This window comes from Rhincodon typus, chromosome 8, assembly GCF_021869965.1.
Source record: "Rhincodon typus isolate 14 chromosome 8, sRhiTyp1.1, whole genome shotgun sequence".
In the NCBI taxonomy this organism is placed as follows: Eukaryota; Metazoa; Chordata; class Chondrichthyes; order Orectolobiformes; family Rhincodontidae; genus Rhincodon; species Rhincodon typus.
This window is the reverse complement of record NC_063339.1, coordinates 29533596-29557215: the sequence shown is the minus strand read 5'-3', so window position 1 is coordinate 29557215 and position 23620 is coordinate 29533596. Positions and strand designations below refer to the sequence as shown.

The 23620-nt window shown below is 39.6% G+C and overlaps 2 protein-coding genes across 4 annotated transcripts in view; both read right to left on the bottom strand.

Moving 5' to 3' along the window:
• Nucleotides 1-105, bottom strand: part of LOC109928842 (FAU ubiquitin-like and ribosomal protein S30) — a 2268-nt gene extending 2163 nt beyond the window's left edge. The window contains exon 1 of the mRNA XM_048600076.1: nucleotides 48-105. Within this exon, the coding sequence (XP_048456033.1) occupies nucleotides 48-105 (58 nt within the window). The remainder of the gene's footprint in view (nucleotides 1-47) is intronic.
• A 5068-nt stretch (nucleotides 106-5173) lies between these two features.
• Nucleotides 5174-23207, bottom strand: LOC109928839 (PRP39 pre-mRNA processing factor 39 homolog (yeast)). Of its 3 annotated transcripts, none has more exons than XM_048599613.1 (9): nucleotides 23100-23207; nucleotides 15232-15396; nucleotides 14021-14147; nucleotides 13547-13815; nucleotides 11891-12175; nucleotides 11595-11779; nucleotides 10155-10229; nucleotides 7308-7425; nucleotides 5174-5661 (listed from the first exon to the last, which is right to left on the bottom strand). In XM_048599613.1, exons 1-9 carry the CDS (start codon nucleotides 23184-23186, stop codon nucleotides 5608-5610), a joined length of 1365 nt encoding a protein of 454 aa, XP_048455570.1. In that variant the 5' UTR covers nucleotides 23187-23207; the 3' UTR covers nucleotides 5174-5607. The 3 variants fall into 3 exon arrangements, with proteins under 3 accessions (XP_048455570.1, XP_048455571.1, XP_020384358.2); XM_048599614.1 differs by having other exon boundaries at nucleotides 11894-12175; XM_020528769.2 differs by lacking the exon at nucleotides 11891-12175.
• Nucleotides 23208-23620: the final 413 nt, after the last annotated feature.

Genomic DNA, 23620 nt, shown 5'->3' with positions numbered 1-23620 from the left:
AGAAAAAGAGAGATCTGCCGCACACGCGCACTATAACTGCGATCAACGGCGCATGCGCACGTACAAAAGAACGCCCGTCGACCAGTTTAGGCGGACTGTGCGCATGCGCAGTCTGTAAAGTCGCGGCGGAAAGTATCGGAGACGTATTTTTATCTTGTGGAGGATGCGTGATTTCCACGCGTCCTCATTGTGGGCAGTTGTTTCAGTGAATAGCTTCCGTCACATCGAATTAAAATGTTCCTTCAAATGATGTGGGTATTGCTGATTAGGCAGAATTTGTTGTCCTTTTTTAACTGATTTTGAGATGTGGTGAACCACCACTTCTGAATTTCTGCAGAAGGTGATTGCATCCGAGATACTAGGAACTGCAAATGCTGGAGAATCCGAGACAACAAGGTGCAGAGCTGGATAAACACTGCTGTGATTGCATCCGAAACGTTTCTCTTCCCAGCTGCTGCAAGCTTGCTGAGTTTTGTTGCCCGCACCTCCAGCAATTCGTTTTTGTTTCCAATTTCCAGAATTCCTAGCTCTTTGTTTTTGGGTGTTTAGACATTAAATCTTGTTTTCCTCTCCACAGCGGCTGCCGGACTCCGAATTTCTCTAATATTTTCTGTTTTCTGAACCATTACTGTTCTTGTTGAGACTTAACGAAATTCTTACAAGACTCGGCAGGGTGAATGCAGAAGGGAATGTTTGGTAGGGTCGGGATCGAGAGCAGGCGACACAGTATGCAAATATTTTGTAAGCTTCAATAAAATCACCAACTGCATTGGTTCAGAATGTGATCTTCAACGAGTCCTGCCTGTTGATAAGCTCATATGACTTAGTTGTTATGGGACTGGCACCCAAGTCATGTTGAACTGAAACATAAGTACCAGATTTAACACCTGAAAACGTAAGGGGAGGCAGCCATTCCTGTCCTTTATCAACTCTTGGGAACTACGGATTCAAAGATCCTGAGCGGGAAGACATTATTTGGTGAAAATGCAAGGATGATATTGTTGGAAAAAGTGGAAAAAGCCATTTCCTGTTGACCACTAGACAGGATCCAAATGGGAGTAGAGAGTCTGGTCAGAGATGCATTCTGTGGAAATCCAAGGATACTGCCCAACACTAGGGCTTTTCTGCCCTTCAGCGATTCTCAAACTCATGGAAACAACTTTTGACACGGGACATTACAAACCTGTTAAAAGCTTGGAAATAACTTTTGCATTGGCTCCTGTAAACACAGCAATTGGCAGAGTGGTGTAAGAAAATATGCAGCATATTAGCACACTAGAAGACATACCTTTTCTTTCGCTATAGTATCCATGCTAAGTAATATTCAGTTTGTTAGAGCTGCCCATGACAGAACAGTATAAAATGGCCAAATAAAGCCCCACCAATCTTTGCAGTATATGTTTAACAGACATTAGAAAGCGTGGAGAGAGCTTGTGTTCTCAGCACATAAAACAATAGCTGTCCATAAGATTGAATCTGCAACATGAAACTGCTCTCTTAAGAAAAGAACATTTCACATCAATTCGTTGTTTCTGTTAAGTTTTCTCTAATCAGTTATAAAGTAGGTTTCAGTATAAGATTATCTTGAAGAATCTTAAGATTCTGAAGTGGTTTCACATACATACAAAAATCACTAAAAAACATTAGAAGGAAAGACTTTAAAACTAATTACAAGTAATAAAAGGGGCCTCTCATCTCTTAACAAGGACAGCAGCTAAGAATTGGAATGGTGGGAAATCTCAAAGAAGCCTGTTACAGCCTTGTACGGGTATTTATGCTATAACGTGTTTCGTTAATGCAATTTGGCTGTACAGCGATTGAAGAATAGTGGGTGCTGTTTGGATAACACAACTTTCTACTGTACAGTACAGCGATTTCCCTATAACACAATTTTCTATATCGCAAGGTCGCACAAGATTGCAACTATTGTGTTAGAGGAGAACCACCTATACAAGATAAGCAGACACAGACGTCATAGTTGAGACACAAGAGTCACTGGTAACCATTCAAAATTCAACTTCTCACATCCTAAAATGGCCCAATCAGATCACAGCAATAAGCAATTACTAATATTCAGTGATGTAGTAAAAACCCAATCATAGTTGGATAACCCAGCACTAATTAGCTGATAGTATATAGGGGGAGGGAGTATATGCCACCACGTTAAGGTAGCAAGAAAATGTATAAAAGACAATTTGCTTGTATTAGAGACAGCAGCACTGACTTTTCTTCTGATCCGAGCCAAAGATTAAGGGGGCGATTAAGCACTCACGTCAGGGCCAGATTCGGGCTGGTCTTTGACCTCTCCCTGCATTATATTGGTGTTTGCTTGAAAAAAATTACCACATGCCTGATCTTTGCGGTCTCCTGAAATTTATTGCCTGCGAAAGGTCTTTCCAATACAGCTGATATTGATTGAAATAAACAAAAGCTTAGAACTTAAATGACCATTTCAAGTTGGCCCCTGTGAATTAATGTCTCAAGATATTGTCTGGGGATTATACAGAATTGGTGCTGATACTTTCAATATCGAGATTTAGATGTGGAGAAAACAACCATAATGAGATCAATTACCTTAATCATGAAGATAGGCTACATGAATTAAGCCCATCTGATTTAGAAACAAAATCTTGGCAGGCATGTAGCAGATTAGAGAGAAGTTTGAAACACTTAAGTTCGACAGGTGATGATGAATAGTACAGAACAAAATTTTATTAGATGCCAAGTTATTTCATACTTTCCCTAAAGCTCAGATTCAGTATAGTATCATATTTGATGGATTTGAATTTGTTTGATTTCCTTTAAAAATGGGGATTTTAACAAGCTGTGAATTGTGTACATATTTAGAGATAGTAGGAACTGCAGATGCTGGAGAATCCGAGACAACAAGGTGCAGGGCTGGATGAACACAGCAGGACAAGCAGCATCATAGGAGCAGAGAGGCTGACGTTTCGGGCCTAGACCCTTCATCAGAAAAGGGGGAGGGGAAGGGGGTTTTGAAATAAATAGGGAGAGAGTGGGAGGCGGATAGAAGAGGGATAGAGGAGAGGATAGGTGGAGAGGAAACAAACAGGTCGAAGAGGCGGGGATGGAGCCAGTAAAGGTGAGTGTAGGTAGGGAGTTAGGAAGGGGATAGGTCAGTCCAGGGAGGACGGACAGGTCAAGGGGGCGGGATGAGGTTGGTCGGTAGGAGATGGAGGTGCGGCTTGAGGTGGGAGGAGGGGATAGGTGGGAGGAAGAACAGGTTAGGGAGGCAGGGACGAGCTGGACTGGTTTTGGGATGCGGTAGGGGGAGGGGAGATTTTGAAACTTGTGAAATCCACATTGATACCATCGGGCTGCAGGGTTCCCAAGCGAAATATGAGTTGCTGTTCCTGCAACCTTCGGGTGGCATGGTTGTGGCACTGCAGGAGGCCCAGGATGGACATGTCGTCTGAGGAATGGGAGGGGGAGTTGAAATGGTTTGCGACTGGGAGGTGCAGTTGTTTGTTGCGAACCGAGCGTAGGTGTTCTGCAAAGCGGTCCCCGAGTCTCCGCTTGGTTTCCCCGATGTAGAGGAAGCCACACCGGGTACAGCGGATGCAGTATACCACATTGGCAGATGTGCAGGTGAACATCTGCTTGATGTGGAAAGTCTTCTTGGGGCCTGGGATGGGGGTGAGGGAGGAGGTATGGGGGCAGGTGTAGCACTTCCTGCCGTTGCAGGGAAAAGTGCCAGGTGTGGTGGAGCTGGAGGGGAGTGTGGAGCGGACAAGGGAGTCACGGAGAGAGTTGTCCCTCCGGAAAGCAGATAAGGGTGGGGAGGGAAAGATGTCTTTGGTGGTGGGGTCGGATTGCAGATGGCGGAAGTGTCGGAGGATGATGCGTTGGATCCGGAGGTTGGTGGGGTGGTACGTGAGGACGAGGGGGATTCTTTTTTGGTTCTTATTGCGTGGACGGGGTGTGAGGGATGAGGTGCGGGAGATGTGGGAGACACGGTTGAGGGCATTCTCGACCACCGAGGAGGGGAAGTTACGGTCCTTGAAAAACGAGGACAACTGAGATGTACGGGAGTGGAATGCCTCATCCTGGGAGCAGATGCGGCGGAGGCGAAGGAATTGGGAATAGGGGATAGCATTTTTGCAGGAACCACCTAGAAACAGATATTCATTTCAAGCCCACCGACTCCCACAGCTACCTAGAATACTCCTCCTCCCACCTCCTCTACATCGGGGAAACCAAGCGGAGACTCGGGGACCGCTTTGCAGAACACCTACGCTCGGTTCGCAATAAACAACTGCACCTCCCAGTCGCGAACCATGCAAAAAGTAAAGCCAGAAACAAAGGTCTTCTTCACAAATGAGATTAGTGCACAATGGTAGAGGGTCAAAAAAATTGAGATTTTTCTAGCTGTAGCTGAAGCATTAATCTTGGAATATGACTGATTACAAACTAGACTGCGATTCAAAGTAATCTGTAGCAAAAAATACTATAAAAGTTTATGTCCTCCTAACCAAATACAATACAATTGCATTGATGATAGAACTCTTATAGATGTGAAGTGATACATGGGGCAAAGGCATTAAAACAAGAACAGAGTTTAGTAAAGTCTGACTCAAAATTAGAAAAGGGTTTGAAATAAGAAATTTCTGTGCCTCATTTGAATCACATTCCAGAATACCAGTGAGAGTAACATTATAGACATTTCTTAATGAAGTTCACAGGGCGATCCCCATCTGTTCCAAGCAATCCTTCTATCTGATCAGCCTCTACATAAAATTCTTGATGTGTCTCAAACTTTCTACATGATCTTGAGCAGATATCCTCTTGCTGCTTTTGTACACTTAAAAGATAGATGTTACAAATGTGTGGAGTTTTATGTTGCATTAATTTTGGAAAATAATCTGCTCATAAGAGTAAGGAGTAGCTCTTTTATACTTAGTGCAAGCCAACAGATAATGGTAACAACCCTTTAATAAAATTGCTTCTAAAATTATAGCGAGTGTTTATAACAGGCAACTTCCATGTTTAATGTTGACCAGACAACCAACATTATTTCAGAATAGAGTGGTCAGGTGTAAATCCTCAAAATCCAATTGCTGAAGTGTTTTTAAAATATTTACTGCATGTAACAGTATTATTTCACAAAGCAGGAGGCACTTTCTTTTAATTATCTAAAGTCAGAACGCCCAGATGTGCAATCATATTTTAATTAAATATAAAAAGCAACATGTCTTTGAAGTTTTCAATTACAAATGTATTAGTTGTATACCTGATTATGTAGCTCAGCAATTTTTCAAAATCCCACAATTGAAGGAAATTGCCAGATAAGAAACTATACCATCAGTGGTGCTCTGCAGTATCTTTAAAATTTATTTTCCTATTATCAAATTAAGTATGAAGAGAATTTTTTTTAAAAAAACTCAAAAAAGATGAGAAATTCTCAAAACGCTTTTGAACATAAATCTTATCTGATCTCAAACAAACATCTTCCAGTAAACAATTTTTCCTCAGTTTTAATCCTTGAGAAAGAAATCCAGTCTTTGCAAGTCCTTTAAGATGCAATATTTTCCACTTTTTACTTTTAAAACGGAAACGAAACATCTCAGAACAAGAAATTCCAGTATATTATGTAGGTGGTGGGTAATACTGCCCGTAGTTCCAGGGTGTTGCATAATTGTACTGTTGGAAAAGACAAAAAAAAATTTAAACGTGTGACAGGAATTTTTAAACAAAGGAACTTAAGAACTTAAAAACTTAAAGGTATCTTGGTGATCATAAAAATTTAGGCTTTCATTGTAAACATTTAACTCTCAGATCAAGTACAGTAGTCATAAATAAAGAAAAGCTTTGCCTCCAATCCGCTGTATCCTGATGATTTAGATTTACTTTCTTTTATCCATCTGAGACATAAGCATTGAATTGGGTGAATTTTAGGCAGACCTATGCACATTAGACGGATTGCTAAAACTAATTTTTTGTTCAAATACCCATGGATCCAGCTGACAAGCAAATACTAGCCGAGAGAGACCGGATTCACATGCCTGTAATAAGTTGAAATTCAGCATTCAACTTAGATGCTCAGTCCTCCAAATGTTTTCTTTTCTACTTCACAAAAGGTTCTTAATGCTAAATGTAAAATATTTGAGGTGTACAACAGTCTAGCACAAAACTTGTAAAATCTTTCAACTTGTATTTTATAATAATCTTGTGTTCTAAATACAAGGGTGAATTAACATTTAAAATTTAATTCTCAAATGCAGCTGTTTAGCACTACCTGGTTACTGGGTAAGTAGTTGGCTGCCAACATTAAGTACTGTAATCCATGTGATGAAGATGCTTCTACAGTGCTATTTGAGTGTACCTAGATTTCAGTCTAGAGATTACAATACATCTTCAAATCTGGATGGGTTCAGACTTGGAAAATCAAGTATTGTATTTCCCTGTGAGACCAGGATAGTTTTTTTTAAATTTCACTTGTGGTACATGGGCGTCACTGGTGAGGTCAGCATGTATTGCCCATCCTTAGCTGCCCTTGAAGGTGGTCATGAGCAACTTTCTTGAACTGCTGTAGTCCATGTCATAGGTAAAAGCATAATGCTGTTGGGCAGGGAATTGCAGGATTTTGACTCAATGACATGGAAGGAACAGTGATATATTTTCAAGTCAGGATGCAAAATGACTTGCAGGAGAACTTCCAGGTGGTAGCATGTCCATGTACCTACTGCCCTTATTCTAGGTGGTAGTGGTACGAGTTTGGAAGGTGCTATGTAAGGATTTTTGGTAATTTGGGAGATGCTGCAGAAGGAATCTTAGTGAGATGCTGCAGGCATCATGCAGTTAGCACACAGTACTCGTAGAGTGGAGGTGTAATACGTTTAATTTCCAGACACAATAATAATTAGAAATGGAAATCCTGATTAAAGTTGACGGGAGAAAGTTGATATCGATGGATGTCAAAACAGTTGTGGTGACCTAATGGCCATTCAAGATCAGACAGATTAAGAGAGACTTTTGTGATCTGTATGTTGTTCTTTTTTTAGGAAACTAGACTACACAAGTTTGATATTTTCTCTGCTCAGTCCTAAAAGTGAACATGGAGGAAGAGACACCAAAGTAGTCCTCAGTACTGTGGGCTCAGGTACGACCTCTCGAGGGGAGGAACTATATCCCTGAACAGGTTGATTGCAAAATATCCAATTCAACCTATGTCAATATTTTCAATTCATGATTTTTTAAAAAGAAAGGAGCATCAGTATAAAACTGAATATGGAAACTCAATCTTTCAAAGAAATCAGAAGTGAGTTTATGATTCTCAAACTACTTACCTGATACCAAGCATTGTAATTATACGCAGACTGATTAGCCTGCAAGTCTCCACTCATCAGCTGGGCAGACGTTAATGTTGCATCACTCCTTTGTTTTTTCTCCTCTGGCTCTTCTGACCTATCACATATATATACACACACACACACACACACACATATCTAAATATACATTAAAACACTTCATTCTAGAGCATGTTATTGAAGAAGGAAGACTTTTGTTGAGAAAATTTGGGATAACCATACTGTTGACAAAATAATTGAAAAATTTAAATTAATTTTATTTAAAGATTATGAGGAATGTTCTATGGTAATAAAACTAGAGGTATATTTAACATCAATAAATAGTAAAATTAAAACTTCACTTCAACTCTGCAGCAGCATTTTATTCAGACAAAATTTGCCTGCGTTTGGCCCATATGTCTTTAAACCTTTCCTATTCATGTACTTATCCAAATGTCTTTAAAATGTTGCGCTACTGCCCCATTCTGGAATGGTGAAAGTTTCTATGAAAATTGCTGCAGTACAAACCATTATTCCTACTCCCACCTGAAATTATATGAAAAATAAATTTGAGTATGGCTGAAAAAGATGTCTTGTTAAAACTTCTCATCTTGCACTCAAATCAGGACAATTTGCATGAAATACCAAAAAGGAAAACATTTACAATGTACGAAAAGAAAAATGTTGATTCATTCGCAAGTGGACTCTGATTGGTAAAGGCTTTATCGCAGAAAGTAGTTAGGTGAGGACCCACAGTTTGCTGCCAAGCTGTGTTTCATTTTTAAACCAGGCATGCTGACTCCTATTGGTCAAGGCTCAATTGGTCTGAGACAATATGTGAACCACTTTTTTGGTTTGTGTTGAAACAAGTTCAGTATGTGTACAGCTCTTTAAGAGAAAAGTTTTCTAAGATTACAAAGAGATCTTGATCAAATGGGTCAACGGGCTCCAAAATGGCAGGAATTCAATTTGGATAAATTGGAGGGATTGCATTTTGGTAAGACAAACAGGGGCAGGACTTATAGAATTAATGATAGGGCTTTGGGCAGAGTTGTAGAACAGTTGAACCTAGGGGTTCAGATACATAATCCTTTGAAGTCTGAACCACATATAGACAAGGTGGTTATAGAGGCATTTAGCGTATTGGTTTCATTGCTCAGTCCTTTGAGTATTGGAGTTTGGACAGCATGTTGAGGTTGTACAGGATATTGGTGAGGCCTCTTCTGGAGTACTGTGTCCAGTTCTGGTCGCCCTGTTATAGGAATGATATTATTAAGCTAGACAGGGATCTGAAGAGATTGACCAGCAATGTTACCGGGTATGGAAGATTTAAGTTATAAGGAAAGGCTGGACTCTTCTACTGCAGCATAGGAGGTTGAGAAGTGACCTTTTAGGGGTTTATAAAATCATGAAGGGTATAGATAGGGCTAATGGCAGGCGTCTTTTCTCTAGGATGAGGGATTTCAACACTAGGGGGCATATTTTTAAGGTGAGAGAGGAAGATTGGAAGGAAAAAGACATGAGGGGCAATATTTTAAAAAACACAGATGGTGCTTCACGTGTGGAATGAACTTCCAGAGGAAGAGGAGGATGTGGGCATAGTAACAACATTGGTTTGGAGGGATATGGGCCAAGAGCAGGTAGGTGGGACTAGTTTAAATTGGGATTATGTTTGTCATGAACTGGTTGGACTGAAGGGTTTGTTTCCATGCTGTATAACTCTATAACGGGGCCCTGTGTATTAATATGTACATTGACTTGTGGATTGTCCTGATGAATGCAAGATGAAAGCTTCAACAAAATATCTTTCTAGAGCAACATTTTAGTTTCATATTAGAAAATGTTTATTTAAAAATAAATTCATAATGTCAGACTCTAATCATCACCTCAACAGACTACACTTCTCAAAAAATGCATCAAGATCTTAAGCATGTATAAAAAAATTCAGAAAAAGCTAAATGTTTGTACTGACAAAGCAGCAAGAAAAACAATGAACATGTAGAGAAATAGGCAGAAACCACCATTCAGCCCCTTGAGGCTGCTCTGTTATTTAAGGGTAATGGTCTACCTTTCATTTCAATTCCACTTCCTGCACCCCTCAGATCCCAGATAAGTTAAAAATATCAATCTCACATCTCTGTTAATGTAATTTCTGGTGGAACAAGGCAGGCAGAGAGAGTTCGATTGTAGGTCAGCTAGCTGAATGGCAGAAACCAGCTTGATGGGCTAAATGGCTTGCTCCCTTCTCTATCCTTTGTGAGCCACATGAGTAAAGCGGAGCAGTTCCCCCTTTTTGATGAATTATCTGAATCAGATAAGCATTTGACTACCATATAGTTATTTATTTATTTATATATTTTATTACTCAAATATAAATAGAAAGAATAGCAGATGCTGGAAATCAAACAAAAACAGAAACTGAAAAGTTCAGCAGGCCTGGCAGTATCGGTTGGGAGAAATCAGAGTTAATTGTTTTGGGTGCAGTCACCCTTCCTCAGACTAGTTCTTTGGAAGGGTCAATGGACCTGAACATTAACTCTGATTGCTCTCTACACTTACTGCCACACCTGCTGAGCTTTTCCAGCACTTTCTGTTTTTTGTGTATGTATATATAAAATTCACTTAATTGAATTGGTGTCCTGACACTTTGGCAGTCTGCGGACAATCCAGATTGTGTTGTTATATATGGATCAATTAGTCATATGTTTGGCTGCAAGCAACAAAACTCAATTTTGTAAAGGGCTGCGCACAAGAGAAGACTCATTCAGGAGATTTCCCATGAAGAACAGGTTTTTACCAAAACAAAATTAAAAATTCAATCAACTTGAGTACAAAAACAAAACTTGCCCATTTTCTGCCTTTCTTTTAGATGACTCCTGCTCTTTTAAAAGCTGTTGATGATCATCATAAGCCACCATGAGTCTAGGATACAGAAAACAATTAATGGCAGTTTCCAAGGATTTTCAAACTATTTCTGTGCATGTTTTAGCAAAGTATTACATCATAGTGGATCACCTGAAATAACACGTGTCCTATCAGTACAGTTTCATTTAAAAACAAGAATTCAAGCTGTTTAAGACAGGAAAAAAAATGGTTAAATTAGTTATTTGAAAGCGATGCTGACTTTCACATTTCTGCAGCTTTTATCAATCACATTCAAGATTATTCTTCCCCCAAATTACCAACATATACAAATTTCATCCCATCTGATAAACTTTATTTAATTCCAACTTTATTTAACATAAAGCAGGCTTACTTGTAACAAGCAAACAAAGAACTTTAAGATGCTGGAAATCTGAAACAAAAACAAATTGCCAGAGGGAAACAAAGTCAGCATGCCTGGCAGCTTTTATGGAGAGGAAGCAGTGTCAATGTTTAGAGTCCAGGGACCCTTCTTCACAACTGATTGTAGCTAGAAAAAAGTAGTACATATGCTGAAGACAGGGGGTGGAGAAGTGGGACACAACGCGGAGAGGGGAAGAAGTAAACAATAGGCAGAGATGGAGCCCAGACAGAGAACAGCAGTTGATCAGAAAGGAATGGATAACAGTGAGCCAGGGAGAAAGAAAAGCTGCAAATGGGGACCATTAGTGGGTGAAAATGGGATGGAAGATGCGGTTTCACCGACTAAATGGTCTCCATCAGCAACTTTTGTTTCTCCCGAGCCCACCATTACCCTTTCCTTTGTCTACCCAACTTATTCTCTCTCTCTGGGCTCTATCACTTACCCCTTCCCCCATTCTGTTTTCAGCATAAATACCACCCCTTTCCTAGCTACAAATCACTTCTGAAGGATAGTCACTGGACCCTAAACATTGACTCTGCTTCTTCTCCATAGATGCTGTCAGACCCAGTTTCTCCAGCAATTTGTTTTTGTTTCTGGGGTTGCACTTATCCATCAACATGGGTTTTTAGGTCAAATTATTTGAACCCCTGTTCTAATTTCACTATGGGTGAACCAACAGCTCCAGGACTGCAGTTGTTAAGTAAAAACCGAAAGAACTGTGGATGCTGTAAATCAGAAACAAAAACAAAGTTGCTGGAAAAGCTCAGCAGGTCTGGCAGCATCTGTGAAGGAGAAAACAGAGTTAACGTTTTGGGTCTGGTAACCCTTCCTCAGAACTTTCTCCTTCACAGATGCTGTCAGACTTGCTGAGCTTTACCTGCAGTTGTTAAGGGCTGCAGCCCACTGCCACCCTCTGAAGGCCAACTGGGGACACGCAAGCCACGTTGTCCTAGCCAGTTTCATGAATTAAACAAAATACTGTCAAAATGCAAAAAAGATACCTTTTCACATTAGAACCAAAGTCTTCCAAAAATTCAACTTTCCGCTGGGAGAAGGCTATCCTTGTTTCTATAGCCATTGAGCTACTTATTGCTTTATCAAAAGCATTCAGAATGTTTTCTTCATTCAGTTTGAGATCTGAATTGTATTCAAGTTCCAAAAGATTTAGATATAGTTTGGTGCTTTCCTAAAAATCACAAAACAGATAAGATACAATCATCCAAATGCTTACAAACCAAATAATACTACCTAGTAAAAAGTTGGCAATGTTTTACTCATTTCATAGAAACTAACTGACTACATTTAATTGGTGAGCTCCCAAGTCAGATTCCCAGTCTTGACAACAATTTGCACTTGGGCTTCCTTGGAGGAGGTGCACTCGTCTTAGACAGCCTGGAGAATGGGAGGGAAAATAAAAATCAGCATTTTTTTTTGAAAACCACATATCCTGAATTGGTGACAATTTTTTTTTGTCACAGGATGGGAGTAAGAGAACATACCCAGCTGAATACAGCATGGTATATGGTAGTAGAATAAAGCCATTAGAGCTGTCCCAGTGGGTCAAATTATTGTAGAAGGTAATCTGAAAATACACAGCAATGACGAGAGTGAAAAATAGTTTGGTTTGAACTGCCCACAAAGTTGTTCATGAAGAGTTTGTACAATATTCACAAAAGAATAACTCATTTATGTACTGAAGCACTTTACTAATGCAAAGCAATATTTTTATCCATCTCGTTTCATCTAGCCACCAGCAGATAATAAACTTTGCACAGAGTAGAGCCTTTTCTTAGGAATCAAATTTTAAGAATTATTAACTACAGTTAAAGAAAACTAAACACCTGACTTTCAGAAATTTAAAGTGTCACACAGTGATATGTTTTTAAAATTTAAATGCTGCAACATTTGCAAGCTTGTGACTTGCTGATAAGGAAATTGGAACTGTGAACAATGCACCCAGCAAGTCTATAAATAGGCAACTTTTGAAAGTACATTAGAAGTTTGAAAAAGGCTCAACAATATTTCTATGACCTAATTAAAGATTAATAATTCCCATAATATCAGACATGCAATCTTGAGGTGAGATGATAAACGTTCACAGGGATTTAAATAGCACTGATATATTAGATTTAAAAAAGTCATATTCATAATGTTTGAATTGTACTTCACACTTCTTTTATTACTCCAACATACAGTATTGTACCCAATATCGTAAAAGGGCCAAGACCCACCCTGCTGAATTTGAAATATACATCATTCACTTCACTGAACCAGAGATGAGGGGATGGCAGATGGGGGTAGGGGAGGTCAAGGGTAACGAAAAGAACAGAATATATATGTCAAAAAGTAATATCAAATCCACCCAGTTTAGAGAAGTAATTCAGAAATGGAGCTGTTTATCTCACTGTATAAACAGATGAAAGCAAAACAACTGGTTGCCCCTATAATCAAGCTGGGTAACATTCCTCTAAGTTAATTTAAACACATTGATTTATTATGGCTCTATTATACAACTGTACAAAACTAATCACTTCAAGTTTGAGGAAAAAAATTGAATGCAGTTGTTTCATCTTGGTTTGCTGCCACTCTCTATTAGTGAAACAGCCTTAAAGTATAAGAAGGGGATAGTGCAAAGAAAGAAAGAATGTACACAGCTACTTTTGAAAGTGAATCTGTATGGTAGATGATTTACCAGCAATTTTCATCTGGAATTGGTTAAAAGCGCTCAGCAGCCACTGTGATTTAATGAAACTTAAGCTCACAATTAAAAGGTTAATTGAAAAAAAATCAACATTTTAAACTTTATTTTAATACAGAATAGATACAATGTTAAGAGAAATAACAAGCTGCTCTTTAACGACAACAGAATGCAGATGTGTTTCTCTGCTTTACAAGCTAAGTTTACAGAAGTTGTTTTAATGCTGACATTTACGTGTGATCATTTCCATCATACCTTATCAAAGTCTATTGCTTCTAGTAGGACCTTCCTGGCCTTAGGAAGGCTTTTCTCTACTTTGAATAAAAGACGAGCCAACTTCACAGCATAGAAAGATGCTTCGTTGGGCGTTTTGCTGTTTTTAATTGCATCCTGAAGCAGAAATTCTGCTTCATCCATATTTCCATGGCGGCGTTCTAAGCTTACTCGTCTTAAGCGGACCATGGCTAACCCTGATACAGATTCCTCCAGCATTTTCAAGATTCTTCTAGCTTCGTTAATGTTCCCTGGAACAGAATAAAAAATGCAAATTAAATGAATTCAATATTTCACACATAACTATTAAAATCAAACACTTAGGGACTGAATTTCTATTTATAAGTCAATCTGCCCCACTTTAAAGACTTTAAATCTACATCTATTTCAAATAAATCATTAATGAATTAAATCAAACGGAATTAAGCAACAGATTTTGATTTATACGTGATTTACCTTGCTGTTCCTCAAAAGCTGCCCAAAGTAAATGTACCATGGGTTTCTTTGATAGATGAACTGTACATGCTCTGCTGTACACATGTCGCACAGCTTCACTACTGTGGTTTTCCATGTATTTAGCATACTGAAATTTAAAAACACAAACATTCATTCTAACAAGTTATTGACCAGGTTACAGATTGCCAAATCATTTTTACTCAGATTTAGATGTCAATTATAAGTCAATTGTGTTTAATTAAAGCATTAATTGGGATTCACTCAGGCATAGATAAAGATATGAAGCAGTGGTTGAGCTGGGTGGATGTTTGTAACATTTTGCTTTGTAAAGGCGGCAAACTGAAAATTTGCTCTAACACTACTTAACTGGCTTTCTGGAACTGAAAATTGGATTGCTTGGACAATGACCTTAAAGTAAATGATTCTTTGTACTTTTGTAAACACGTCATAAATAATAACTTGAATGACCTCAAATTATTGACTGTACCAGTTGTTTGAAAGGGAGAATGATTCTGCAACAGGCAAGAAGCGAAAGATTTAAAAAAGATATGAGTAGCAAATTGTTTTTTGCATGTAAAGTGGTTCACGTGTGGAATGAACTTACTGAGGAAGTGGTGGATGTGGGTACAATTACAATGTTTAAAAGATGTTTGGATAAGTACATGAATAGGAAAGGTTTGGAGAGATGTGGGCCAGGAGCAGGCAGGTGGCGCTAGTCAGTTTGGGATTATGTTTGGCATAGACTGGTTGGACCGAAGGTTCTACTTCCATGCTGTATGACTCTGGCAACAGAGATCAGAAACAAAAACAGTGCTGGAAAAGCTCAGCAGGTCTGGCAGTATTTATGAAGAGAAATCAGAGTTAACCATTTGTGGCCGGTGACCCTTCCTCAGAACTGAAAGGTCACTGCACCCTAAACGTTAACTATGATTTCTCTTCACAGATGCTGAGCTTTTCTGGCAACTTCTGTTTTTGTTTCTTGATTACAGAATCTGTAGTTCTTCTGGTTTTTACAGTAGAGATCAAGTCAAACTTCATGTCAGCATTCAGGGTCCAAAACTAACTGGCATCACAGCTTTTGGGCCATCATGAAGATTCTTTTAAGTCATATTACAGTCTAATGCTTTGAGCTATAAAATACACAACTACAGACTCAGACCTTTGCATACCAAGTTTAAAAATGTACCATTTAAGGTTCCAATACTACTTGCCTTTATCCAGAAGTCTTCATAAAGGGCACAAGCAACAAGACACCTCTCAAACAAAACCACCACACGTTCAAGAGTTCCATTTTCTATTTCAAAGTCAAGATAATCTTTCCAGTTTTTTAGCTGTATTTTTTCCAATGGTTTTACGTGAAAGTAAGGCCGTTTAATCTGTCACAGAAGGCAAATAAATTAAGTCCTTTACCAGACACTTTTCATGTAGAAACAAATCTCAAAATGCTAAAATTCAAAAGCTCAAATTCTAAATCTAGTATAATTATTCCCTAATAGCCATTAAAATTGGTCATTAGCACCCTGTTGACAAATGGAAACCAGAAAGCAACTTGTTTATGCTATCATAAATGATGTGTGGGTGTGTTCAAAGTTAACATTCTAACAAATAAAATTCCTAAATCTATAGCCTTTTTCCACCAGTGTAACTCAGCAGCAATCTCTGGCAAATCTATACCACACCTTTTGCACCATTTTCAAATTGTTATGCAAAATAGTGCATATAGTCTTAAATTTGTTATTCACAACTGATCTCTTGCATCAAAAATATTTGAATTTTACAATTTAGTGCATCAGCTCAATGGAATCACTTGCTCAAGTATCAGGAGCCTATGGATTCACGGCATGTTTGAAATTAGGCTGTGGTGTTGGGTGTTGCATTGTTAGAGGTATAGCCTTCCAGATCAAAGATAGGTTAGTAGATTAAGGCCACATCTACCCTCGGGTCAATGTACTCTTCTATAAGGAGGGAAATTGTCTTGGCCAATGTTTATTCCTCCGTCAATACCTAAAACAGATGACTTCAAAATTAGTTCTTATTAGTCCTAAAGCACTTTGGAACATGTTCAGGTTCTAAAAGGTGCTATCAAAATACTGATTCTTCATGTACAGTTTAATTCAAATTACTGGTTCATTTAATTTTCAATGCAGACAAAACATTTGTATTAGTGCACTACACCAAACTGCAAATCGAAAGACTCTCTCCAAACTGTTTTTCACTTTTCAATTCTGTGCTTCCAGATTCAAAGAATAACTTATTTTTGGAAGCACGAAATAAAACAGTATATTAAAAAAAATCTGCATCAACTAGTTATTTATCCATCTATGTTTTTTTCACAATTGCTCTGATAATCGATATCACCAGTAAGCTGTAATACTCAATATTCAAGTCCAAATTAGATACATGTATGTTTCCAGAGGACCATAGGGCTGCTTTCTGACAGTGTGTGCGAGCGCGCGACAGGTAGTAGTTTAGCTTGAGGGTTACCACATCTCAGGCAAGAAAAGCCTGAGGAGGAAAGCCCTTCATGGTAACCTCAGTCAGTGCAGGAATTGAACCCAGACCGTCAGTGTTACTCTGCATCAATGACCAACCATTCAACCAAGCTAACTGACCACCGCCAGACTAGGAATGGGCCCCAAATTCAATATCTATACAGCATCATTCTATCCAAAATGTTCTTCACCGTCTGGCTTCCACTCACCTCTGTGGCCAAGTTCATTCCCATTAATTCTTTAAGCGATTGTCTTTACTCTAAGTTGATGCGATTTTATTAATATTTGACTGAAAGCCCATAATCTACTGAAGCCACTAACTACCCACTTTTTTATGAAAAGTATTATTTAAAGAATTTCAAATAGGATGACGATTAAAATTGTGTGCAGATTGATTCTGACAAACTAAATAACCTATAATCTCCATTCTTGATCTCATCATTTTGTCTGAGACAAAGTAACATATGACCTCCAGACTTCTAGAGTTATTTTCCTTTGTTTAGAACTGTGGAAATTCTCAAGAGTCTTTGCGATTTCTTCAAATACAAAAGTCCACATGAATTCTGGCATAATCAGTGCTCTGTCAGAATAACGTCCAAAAAATTGTACTGAGTTATTAAATTGTTTAGCTTCCACCCCACTCCCACTTAAAATTGCTGCCTTTATGTTATGTAAACTGGATTTACATGCTGTCAATTCAATTAATAATGAGCACGTTAAGTTTACGAAATGCAGCAATGCATTGAGTATAATTGTATCAGCAATTAAAATATTTTAAAAAGTAATGGGACAGGAGAATCAGATATGGTCTGAATTAGCTGATCCTTCTCGCATAAAATGAAATGACGACAGAACCTGGATTCACTAAACTGCTTTACAGAACTCGTTACTAAGTCTGACCATCTTTTCTTGTCTTGATCCTCTGGAAAACTTCCCTGCTATTGAATGGGGTGAAGGATAAACTTAGTAACTACAGGTCAGAGGTGTGAAAGATAACAATCCTGGGCAAGGACAAAAATCAATTCTCATCTGGAGAAACATGGCCATAGGGAGAATAATATACATGTTGGCAGACAATACTATGTTGCAAAATACAGTAAATAATGAGCAGGATAGCAGATTATAGAAGGATAAATAAATAGGTGCACTTTAAAGCAGGGAATGGTAAAGTCATATGTGGGAGGAACAAGAAGCTGTATAACCTTTTCATTTATTTGTAGGAGTGTTGCTAGCTAGGCGACCAATTACAACCCATACTCAAAGTTAGTGGTGAGCAGCTTTCTTAAAGTGCTACAGTTCTTGGGTGTAGGTATATCTACAGTTCAATCAAGGATAGGTGTTCCAAGATTTTGACCCAGTGATGCAATAGCACTACAGTTTCAAATCAAGATAATTTGTCACTTGGAAGGGAACCTTCATGCTATTGTGATCCCATGCATCTGTGTGTAAAAGTCATGACACATGTCAAAGGAGCTTTGGTGTGTTGCTGCAGTGGATCTTGTAGATAGCATGCACTGCTGTCATTAGGTGCAGTGAAGGAAATGAATGTTGAAGGTTGTGGATGTGGTGCTCGTCAAGCTGGTTACCATGACCTGATGGTGTCAAGCTTGAGTGTTTTGGAACTGCATCCATCTAGATAACTGCAGAGATTCCATCACATTCCAGACTTGTGCCATGCAACACGGATTGCCACAAGGAAAACAGGAGGAAAATTACTTGCTTCAAAATTCCTAACCTCTGACCTTCTCTTCTGGCATTGCATTTACATTGCCAATCCAACCAAATTTCTGGCCAATGGTAATATCCATGATGTTAATAACAGGGAAATTCAGTTGTAATGATGGTAATTAAATGTTATGGGGAGATGGTAACACTGTCTTTTGTTTGCAAGACCGTCAATCACTGCTTGGCACTTGTGTAGCATAACTGTTATTTATCACTCGTTACTAAATATCGTCCATATGCATCAAGACTAGGACATGGACTGCTGGTGTTGAACACAGCAGAATGCATGAACATCCCCACCTCTGACTTCATGAAGGAGGAAAGGTCATTAACAAAGCTGGATAATGTCAGCAAGGGGTCAGTTAGCTGGATGCTGCTTTGTGATGCAGTGATGCCAAAAGGTTCAACTTTTGCACCAGTTGAGGGTACTAAGAAGGTCCCACCTTCTCAACCTTGGCCGAGGTATGGTGACCATCACATTATACTACCACCAGTCGTCTCTAATAAGAAAGCAGTTCTACTATGGTCTGGTAGGTTGACAGCAATGAGTGCCCTCAGTCCTATCCCAATGAATTCCTGCAGTGATGTCCTGGCACATCCTTAAACAAATACTGCTTTAATAACAAGGGCAGTCACTTAGAACATAGAACAGTACAGCACAGTACAGTCCCTCCGGCCCACGATGTTGTGCCGACCTATTATCCTACTAAAATCAATCAACCCTGCATACCCCACATTTTACTGTCCTCCACGTGCCTATCCAAGAGTCGCTTAAAGTCTCTAAAGTATCTGATTCCACTACCACTGCTGGCATGCACTGCACACACCCACCACTCTCTGTGTAAAGAGCCTATCTCTGACATCGCCCCTAAACCTTCCTCCAATCACCTTAAGATTATGCCCCCTTGTAATAGTCATTTCCGCCCTGGAAAAAAGTCTCTGACTATCCACCCTATCAATGCCTCTCATCTTGTACACCTCTATCAAGTCACCTCTCATCCTTCTTCGCTCCAATGAGAAAAGCCCCAGCTCTCTCAACCTTTCCTCATAAGACCTGCCCTCCATCTAGGCAGCATCCTGGTAGATCTCCTCTGCACCCTCACTAAAGCTTCCACATCTTTCCTATGAGGTGACCAGAGCTGAACACAATATTCCAGTGTGGTCTAACCAGAGTTTTATAGAGCTCCAGCATGACCACATGGCTCTTCAACTCAATTCCCCTACCATTGAAAGTCAACACACCATATGCCTTCTTTACAACCCTATCAACTTGGGTAGCGACTTTGAGGGATCTATGGACGTGGACCCCCAGATCCCTCTGTTCCTCCACACTGACGAGAATCCTGCCATTAACTCTGTATTCTGCATTCAAATTCGACCTTCCAAAATGAATCACTTCACATTTGTCTGGGTTGAATTCCATCTGCCACTTCTTTGCCCAGCTCTGCATCCTGTCAATGTCCCGTTGCAACCTACAACAGCCCTCCACACTATCCACAACTTCACCAACCTTCGTGTCATCAGCAAACTTACTAACCTACCCTTCCACTTCCTCATCCAAGTCATTTATAAAGATCACAAAGGGCAGAGGCCCCAGAACAGATCCCTGCGGAACACCACTGGTCACTGAGCTCCAGGCTGAAAACTTTCCATCTATTACCACCCACTGTCTTCTACCGGACAGCCAGTTTTGTATCTAGACAGCCAAATTTCCCTCAATCCCATGCCTCCTTACTTTCTGAACGAGCCTACCATGAGGAACCTTATCAAATGCCTTGCTAAAATCCATATACACCACATTCACTGCTCTATCTTCATCAATGCATTTTGTCACATCCTCAAAGAATTCATCAAGGCTTGTGAGGCATGACCTGCCCCTCACAAAGCCATTCTGACTATTTCTAATCAAACTGTGCTTTTCCAAATAATCATAAATACTATCTCTCAGAATCCTCTCCAATAATTTGACCACCACAGAAGTAAGACTTCTACCTCACCTCTGGAATTCAGCTCTTTTGTTCATGTTTGAATCAAGGCTGTAATGAGTTCAGGACCTGAGTTGCCCTGGCAGAACACAAACTATACTCCAGCGAGGTTATTTATGAGCAAGTGCCACTTGACAACTTGTCAACAACCTCTTCCATCACTCTGTTCATAATGCAGTTATTAGATGGGTCAGATTTAACCTGTTTTTTATGGACAGGACATACCTGGCAATTTTTCATATTGCTGGGTAGATGCTAGTGCTGTAGTTATACTGAAATAGCTCAGCTAATGGCAACAATGTTTGGAGCACAGGTTGGAGAACGTTCCCAGTGCAGTATCCAGTACGTTTGGCCATTTCTTGATAGCACAGGAGTGAATCGTATTGGTTGAAGACTGGCATTCATGACACTGAGAGAAGGATCAGAAATGGATGAACCTCTCAGCACGTCTGGCTGCTGATGCTTGCAAATGGTTCAGCCTTGTCTTATGCACCAACTTTTTGGTCTTTTACATAATGTAGGATGATTATTTTTGCGGAGTCTCCGCCTCCTGTTGGCTGTTTACCTGTCCACTACCATTCACGGCTTTAAGCAGCAGGACTGCAGAGCTTAGATCGGACCCATTAAAAGCTAGAAGGCTGAGCACTTTTTAAACATATTCTGTCTCCACGGTTCAGCATGCAAGGAGCCCCGTTCTGTATCTTCACCAAGTTGACACCTAATTTTCAGTACACCTGGTGCTGCTTCAGTCATGCCTTCCTGGCCTCCTCATTGAGCTAGGATAGAGCCCCAGCGTACCATAATGAGAGAATGAGGACATGCTGGCCATGGACATGGAGATGGAGCTACAGATCGCGCTTGAATGCCTACTGCTGCTGATGGCCCATAGCATCTCAGGGGTGACCAGTTCGAGTTATCAGATTTGTTCCTAAACCAGTAGCGGTAGGGCCATACAGCATGATGGAGTATACCTTCATTGTGAAAACTTGGTTTTGTCTCTGCACAGATCTCGTGGTCATTTCTATTAATTCTAACATGGACAGATGCATCTGGCACGAGTATATTTTAGATTGGCGAGGAACAGGAAAAGTGCATTTCTCGCCTGTTAATTTCCCTCAATACCTGCAGTAGACCTAGTATATTAGATAAGTTCCATAGGATTCATCTTGCTCACTAACTATTAACCACTGTTTACTAAGTCATAATTGGGTGATAGACATTGAAGTTTCCCAACCAGAGTACATTTTATGTCCTCACCTCATTCAATGCTTCCTCAAAATAATGTTCAATAAGGAGTACTAATTCATCAGCCAAGGGAGACAGAGATAAGAAGGACTATTTTCCTGAGGGACATAGGTCTTTTCAAATCTTCTCCAGAGTAGTGAAAGCAAAGTCATTGAATACTTTCAAGGCAGAAGTAGATTCTTGACCAAGAACAACAACAATGGAGGACACAATCAGATTAGCCATGACATTTTTGAATGGCAGATCAGAATGGAGGCCAATTGCCCTAATCTAGCTGCTAATTCATATATTTCCAAGTGTGGTGATGATCAGACACAGGAGGTTCCCTTCCTTATTTTTAACATGATGCGTGTTGTTTCATAAGATCCAGAGTCAACGTCAAAGACTCTCAAGACAACTCCTTCCAAACTGTATACAACTTTGCCGTCACCCTCTGATAGGTTTGTTCTGGTGGGTGACATTGATGTCTGGGTGATTATCATACTCGTGGCATTATCCCTCACAGCAATGTCAGGATGCTACTTGACTAATTTGAGAAAATACTCCCAATTTTGCCACAGATCCCCAAATGCTAGGAAGGGACAAATTTGCAGTGGCAAAAGGGCTGGGTTTGCTGTTGCAGTTTTCAGTGCCCAAATTGATGCTAGGTGGTCCAAGGAAGTGCAAGTTAGGGGTGGACTGACTATGGGAAATGCAGGCTTATGGGGATAGGGTAGGGGTGAAGGTGTGGGTGGGATGCTCTTTGGAGGGTCAGTGTGGACTCAATGGGCTGAATGGCCTGCTTCTACACTGCAGGAATTCTCTGATTCTAGTTTTATTCCTTAGACTTTGTAGTGGTTCAACACGAGTAATTTGTTGAGCAGTTTCTGGGTGCATTTAACAATCAACTACATTGTTGAACGTGTGGCGTCACACGTTGGCCAGACCCGGCAAATATGGCTGTTCTTTCCTTAGAAGGACGTTAGTGAACCAGATGGGATTTTATAACAAAATCGACAATAGTTCCATAGCCCAGATTTATTAATTGAATTCACGTTCATCAGCCGTGATAGGATTTGCACTCACTTCCCTAAAGCAATAGTCTGGGCCACTAAAAAGTAAATTCAAATGATGATAATTTGAAAAAGGGTGCAGAGCCAAGGGCTGCTGGGGGCACATATTTATACATCTTTGAAAGTAGTAGGGCGAGTTGAGAAAGTGCATGGGTATCGATAAGGTGTTATGCTAAAAACTGTCGTAAAATCACTAGTTAAGACCTCAAATGGAATACATTGTTCAAGTTTAGGCACCATACTTCAGGAAGAATACAGGACTTATAGGGGTATACAGGTGGTTTTATCAGGCTGACACCAGAGATGAGGAGCTTCATTATATGGAGAGTTGGAAGAATCTGGGATTATCCTGTCTCAAAATTCTAATTACAATCTCAAGAGTTTGTAGGTGTAAACTGCAAAATAGATGGACTATTTCACAGACTGGTGTTCAGTTATATCTTAAGGGAAACAAAACCATGTACATATTTTGCCTCAAGTTCATGCCTGTGTCATGCAATGATGAGTCTTACAAACAAGTAGCACATGACAGGATTTTCCTTTTTAGAATTTCCACATTGAATTTCCTTTTAATACTTACCCCTTCTTCAAAAGCCCATCGTCTGCTAACTTCATTCTCATTATGATTATATATTTCCTGGCGAACTTCAATTATTCTATGACGCATATTTTCTATTTCAGAAACAATCTGAAAGAACAAAACCAAATCAAAGAGAAGTAATAACAAAAGTAATGACTTTGTGTGAAACCAAATAAGAATGTGAACAGCAAAAAAAATTCAACATCCCAACAGACATGAGACAGAATTAATTGTATTACAGAACGAATGGATAGTTCTTTTACAGCCAGCAGAAGCATATTGGGAAGACTAGCCTCAGTGTGTTTTTTCAAGAAAAGAAATTCAATGTTGCAAGTGGGAGAGACCGAAAAGAATTAGAAATGAGGGTGTCAGGATGACAAACTAGGGTGTGAGTGGAAAAGCCCAAAAAGGAGAGGAACGACAGACATGCTCAAAAAGAAAATAAGATAAAAAGATAAACAAAAGACAAGAGAAACAAGTAGAAAGAGAAAAAGCCAAAATCAAATCGAAAGAGGGAACTA

Bases quoted from the DNA above. Each gene is read 5' to 3' on its own strand.
- LOC109928839 (XM_048599613.1), bottom strand. From the start codon at position 23,186: ATGCGTCATAGAATAATTGAAGTTCGCCAGGAAATATATAATCATAAT. The intron at 13,816-14,020 runs GTAAATCACGTA...ATTCTGTTCCAG, and splicing joins AGCTTTTGAGGAACAGCAAG to GGAACATTAACGAAGCTAGA. The intron at 5,662-7,307 runs GTAAGTAGTTTG...CTTTTCCAACAG, and splicing joins ATTACAATGCTTGGTATCAG to TACAATTATGCAACACCCTG.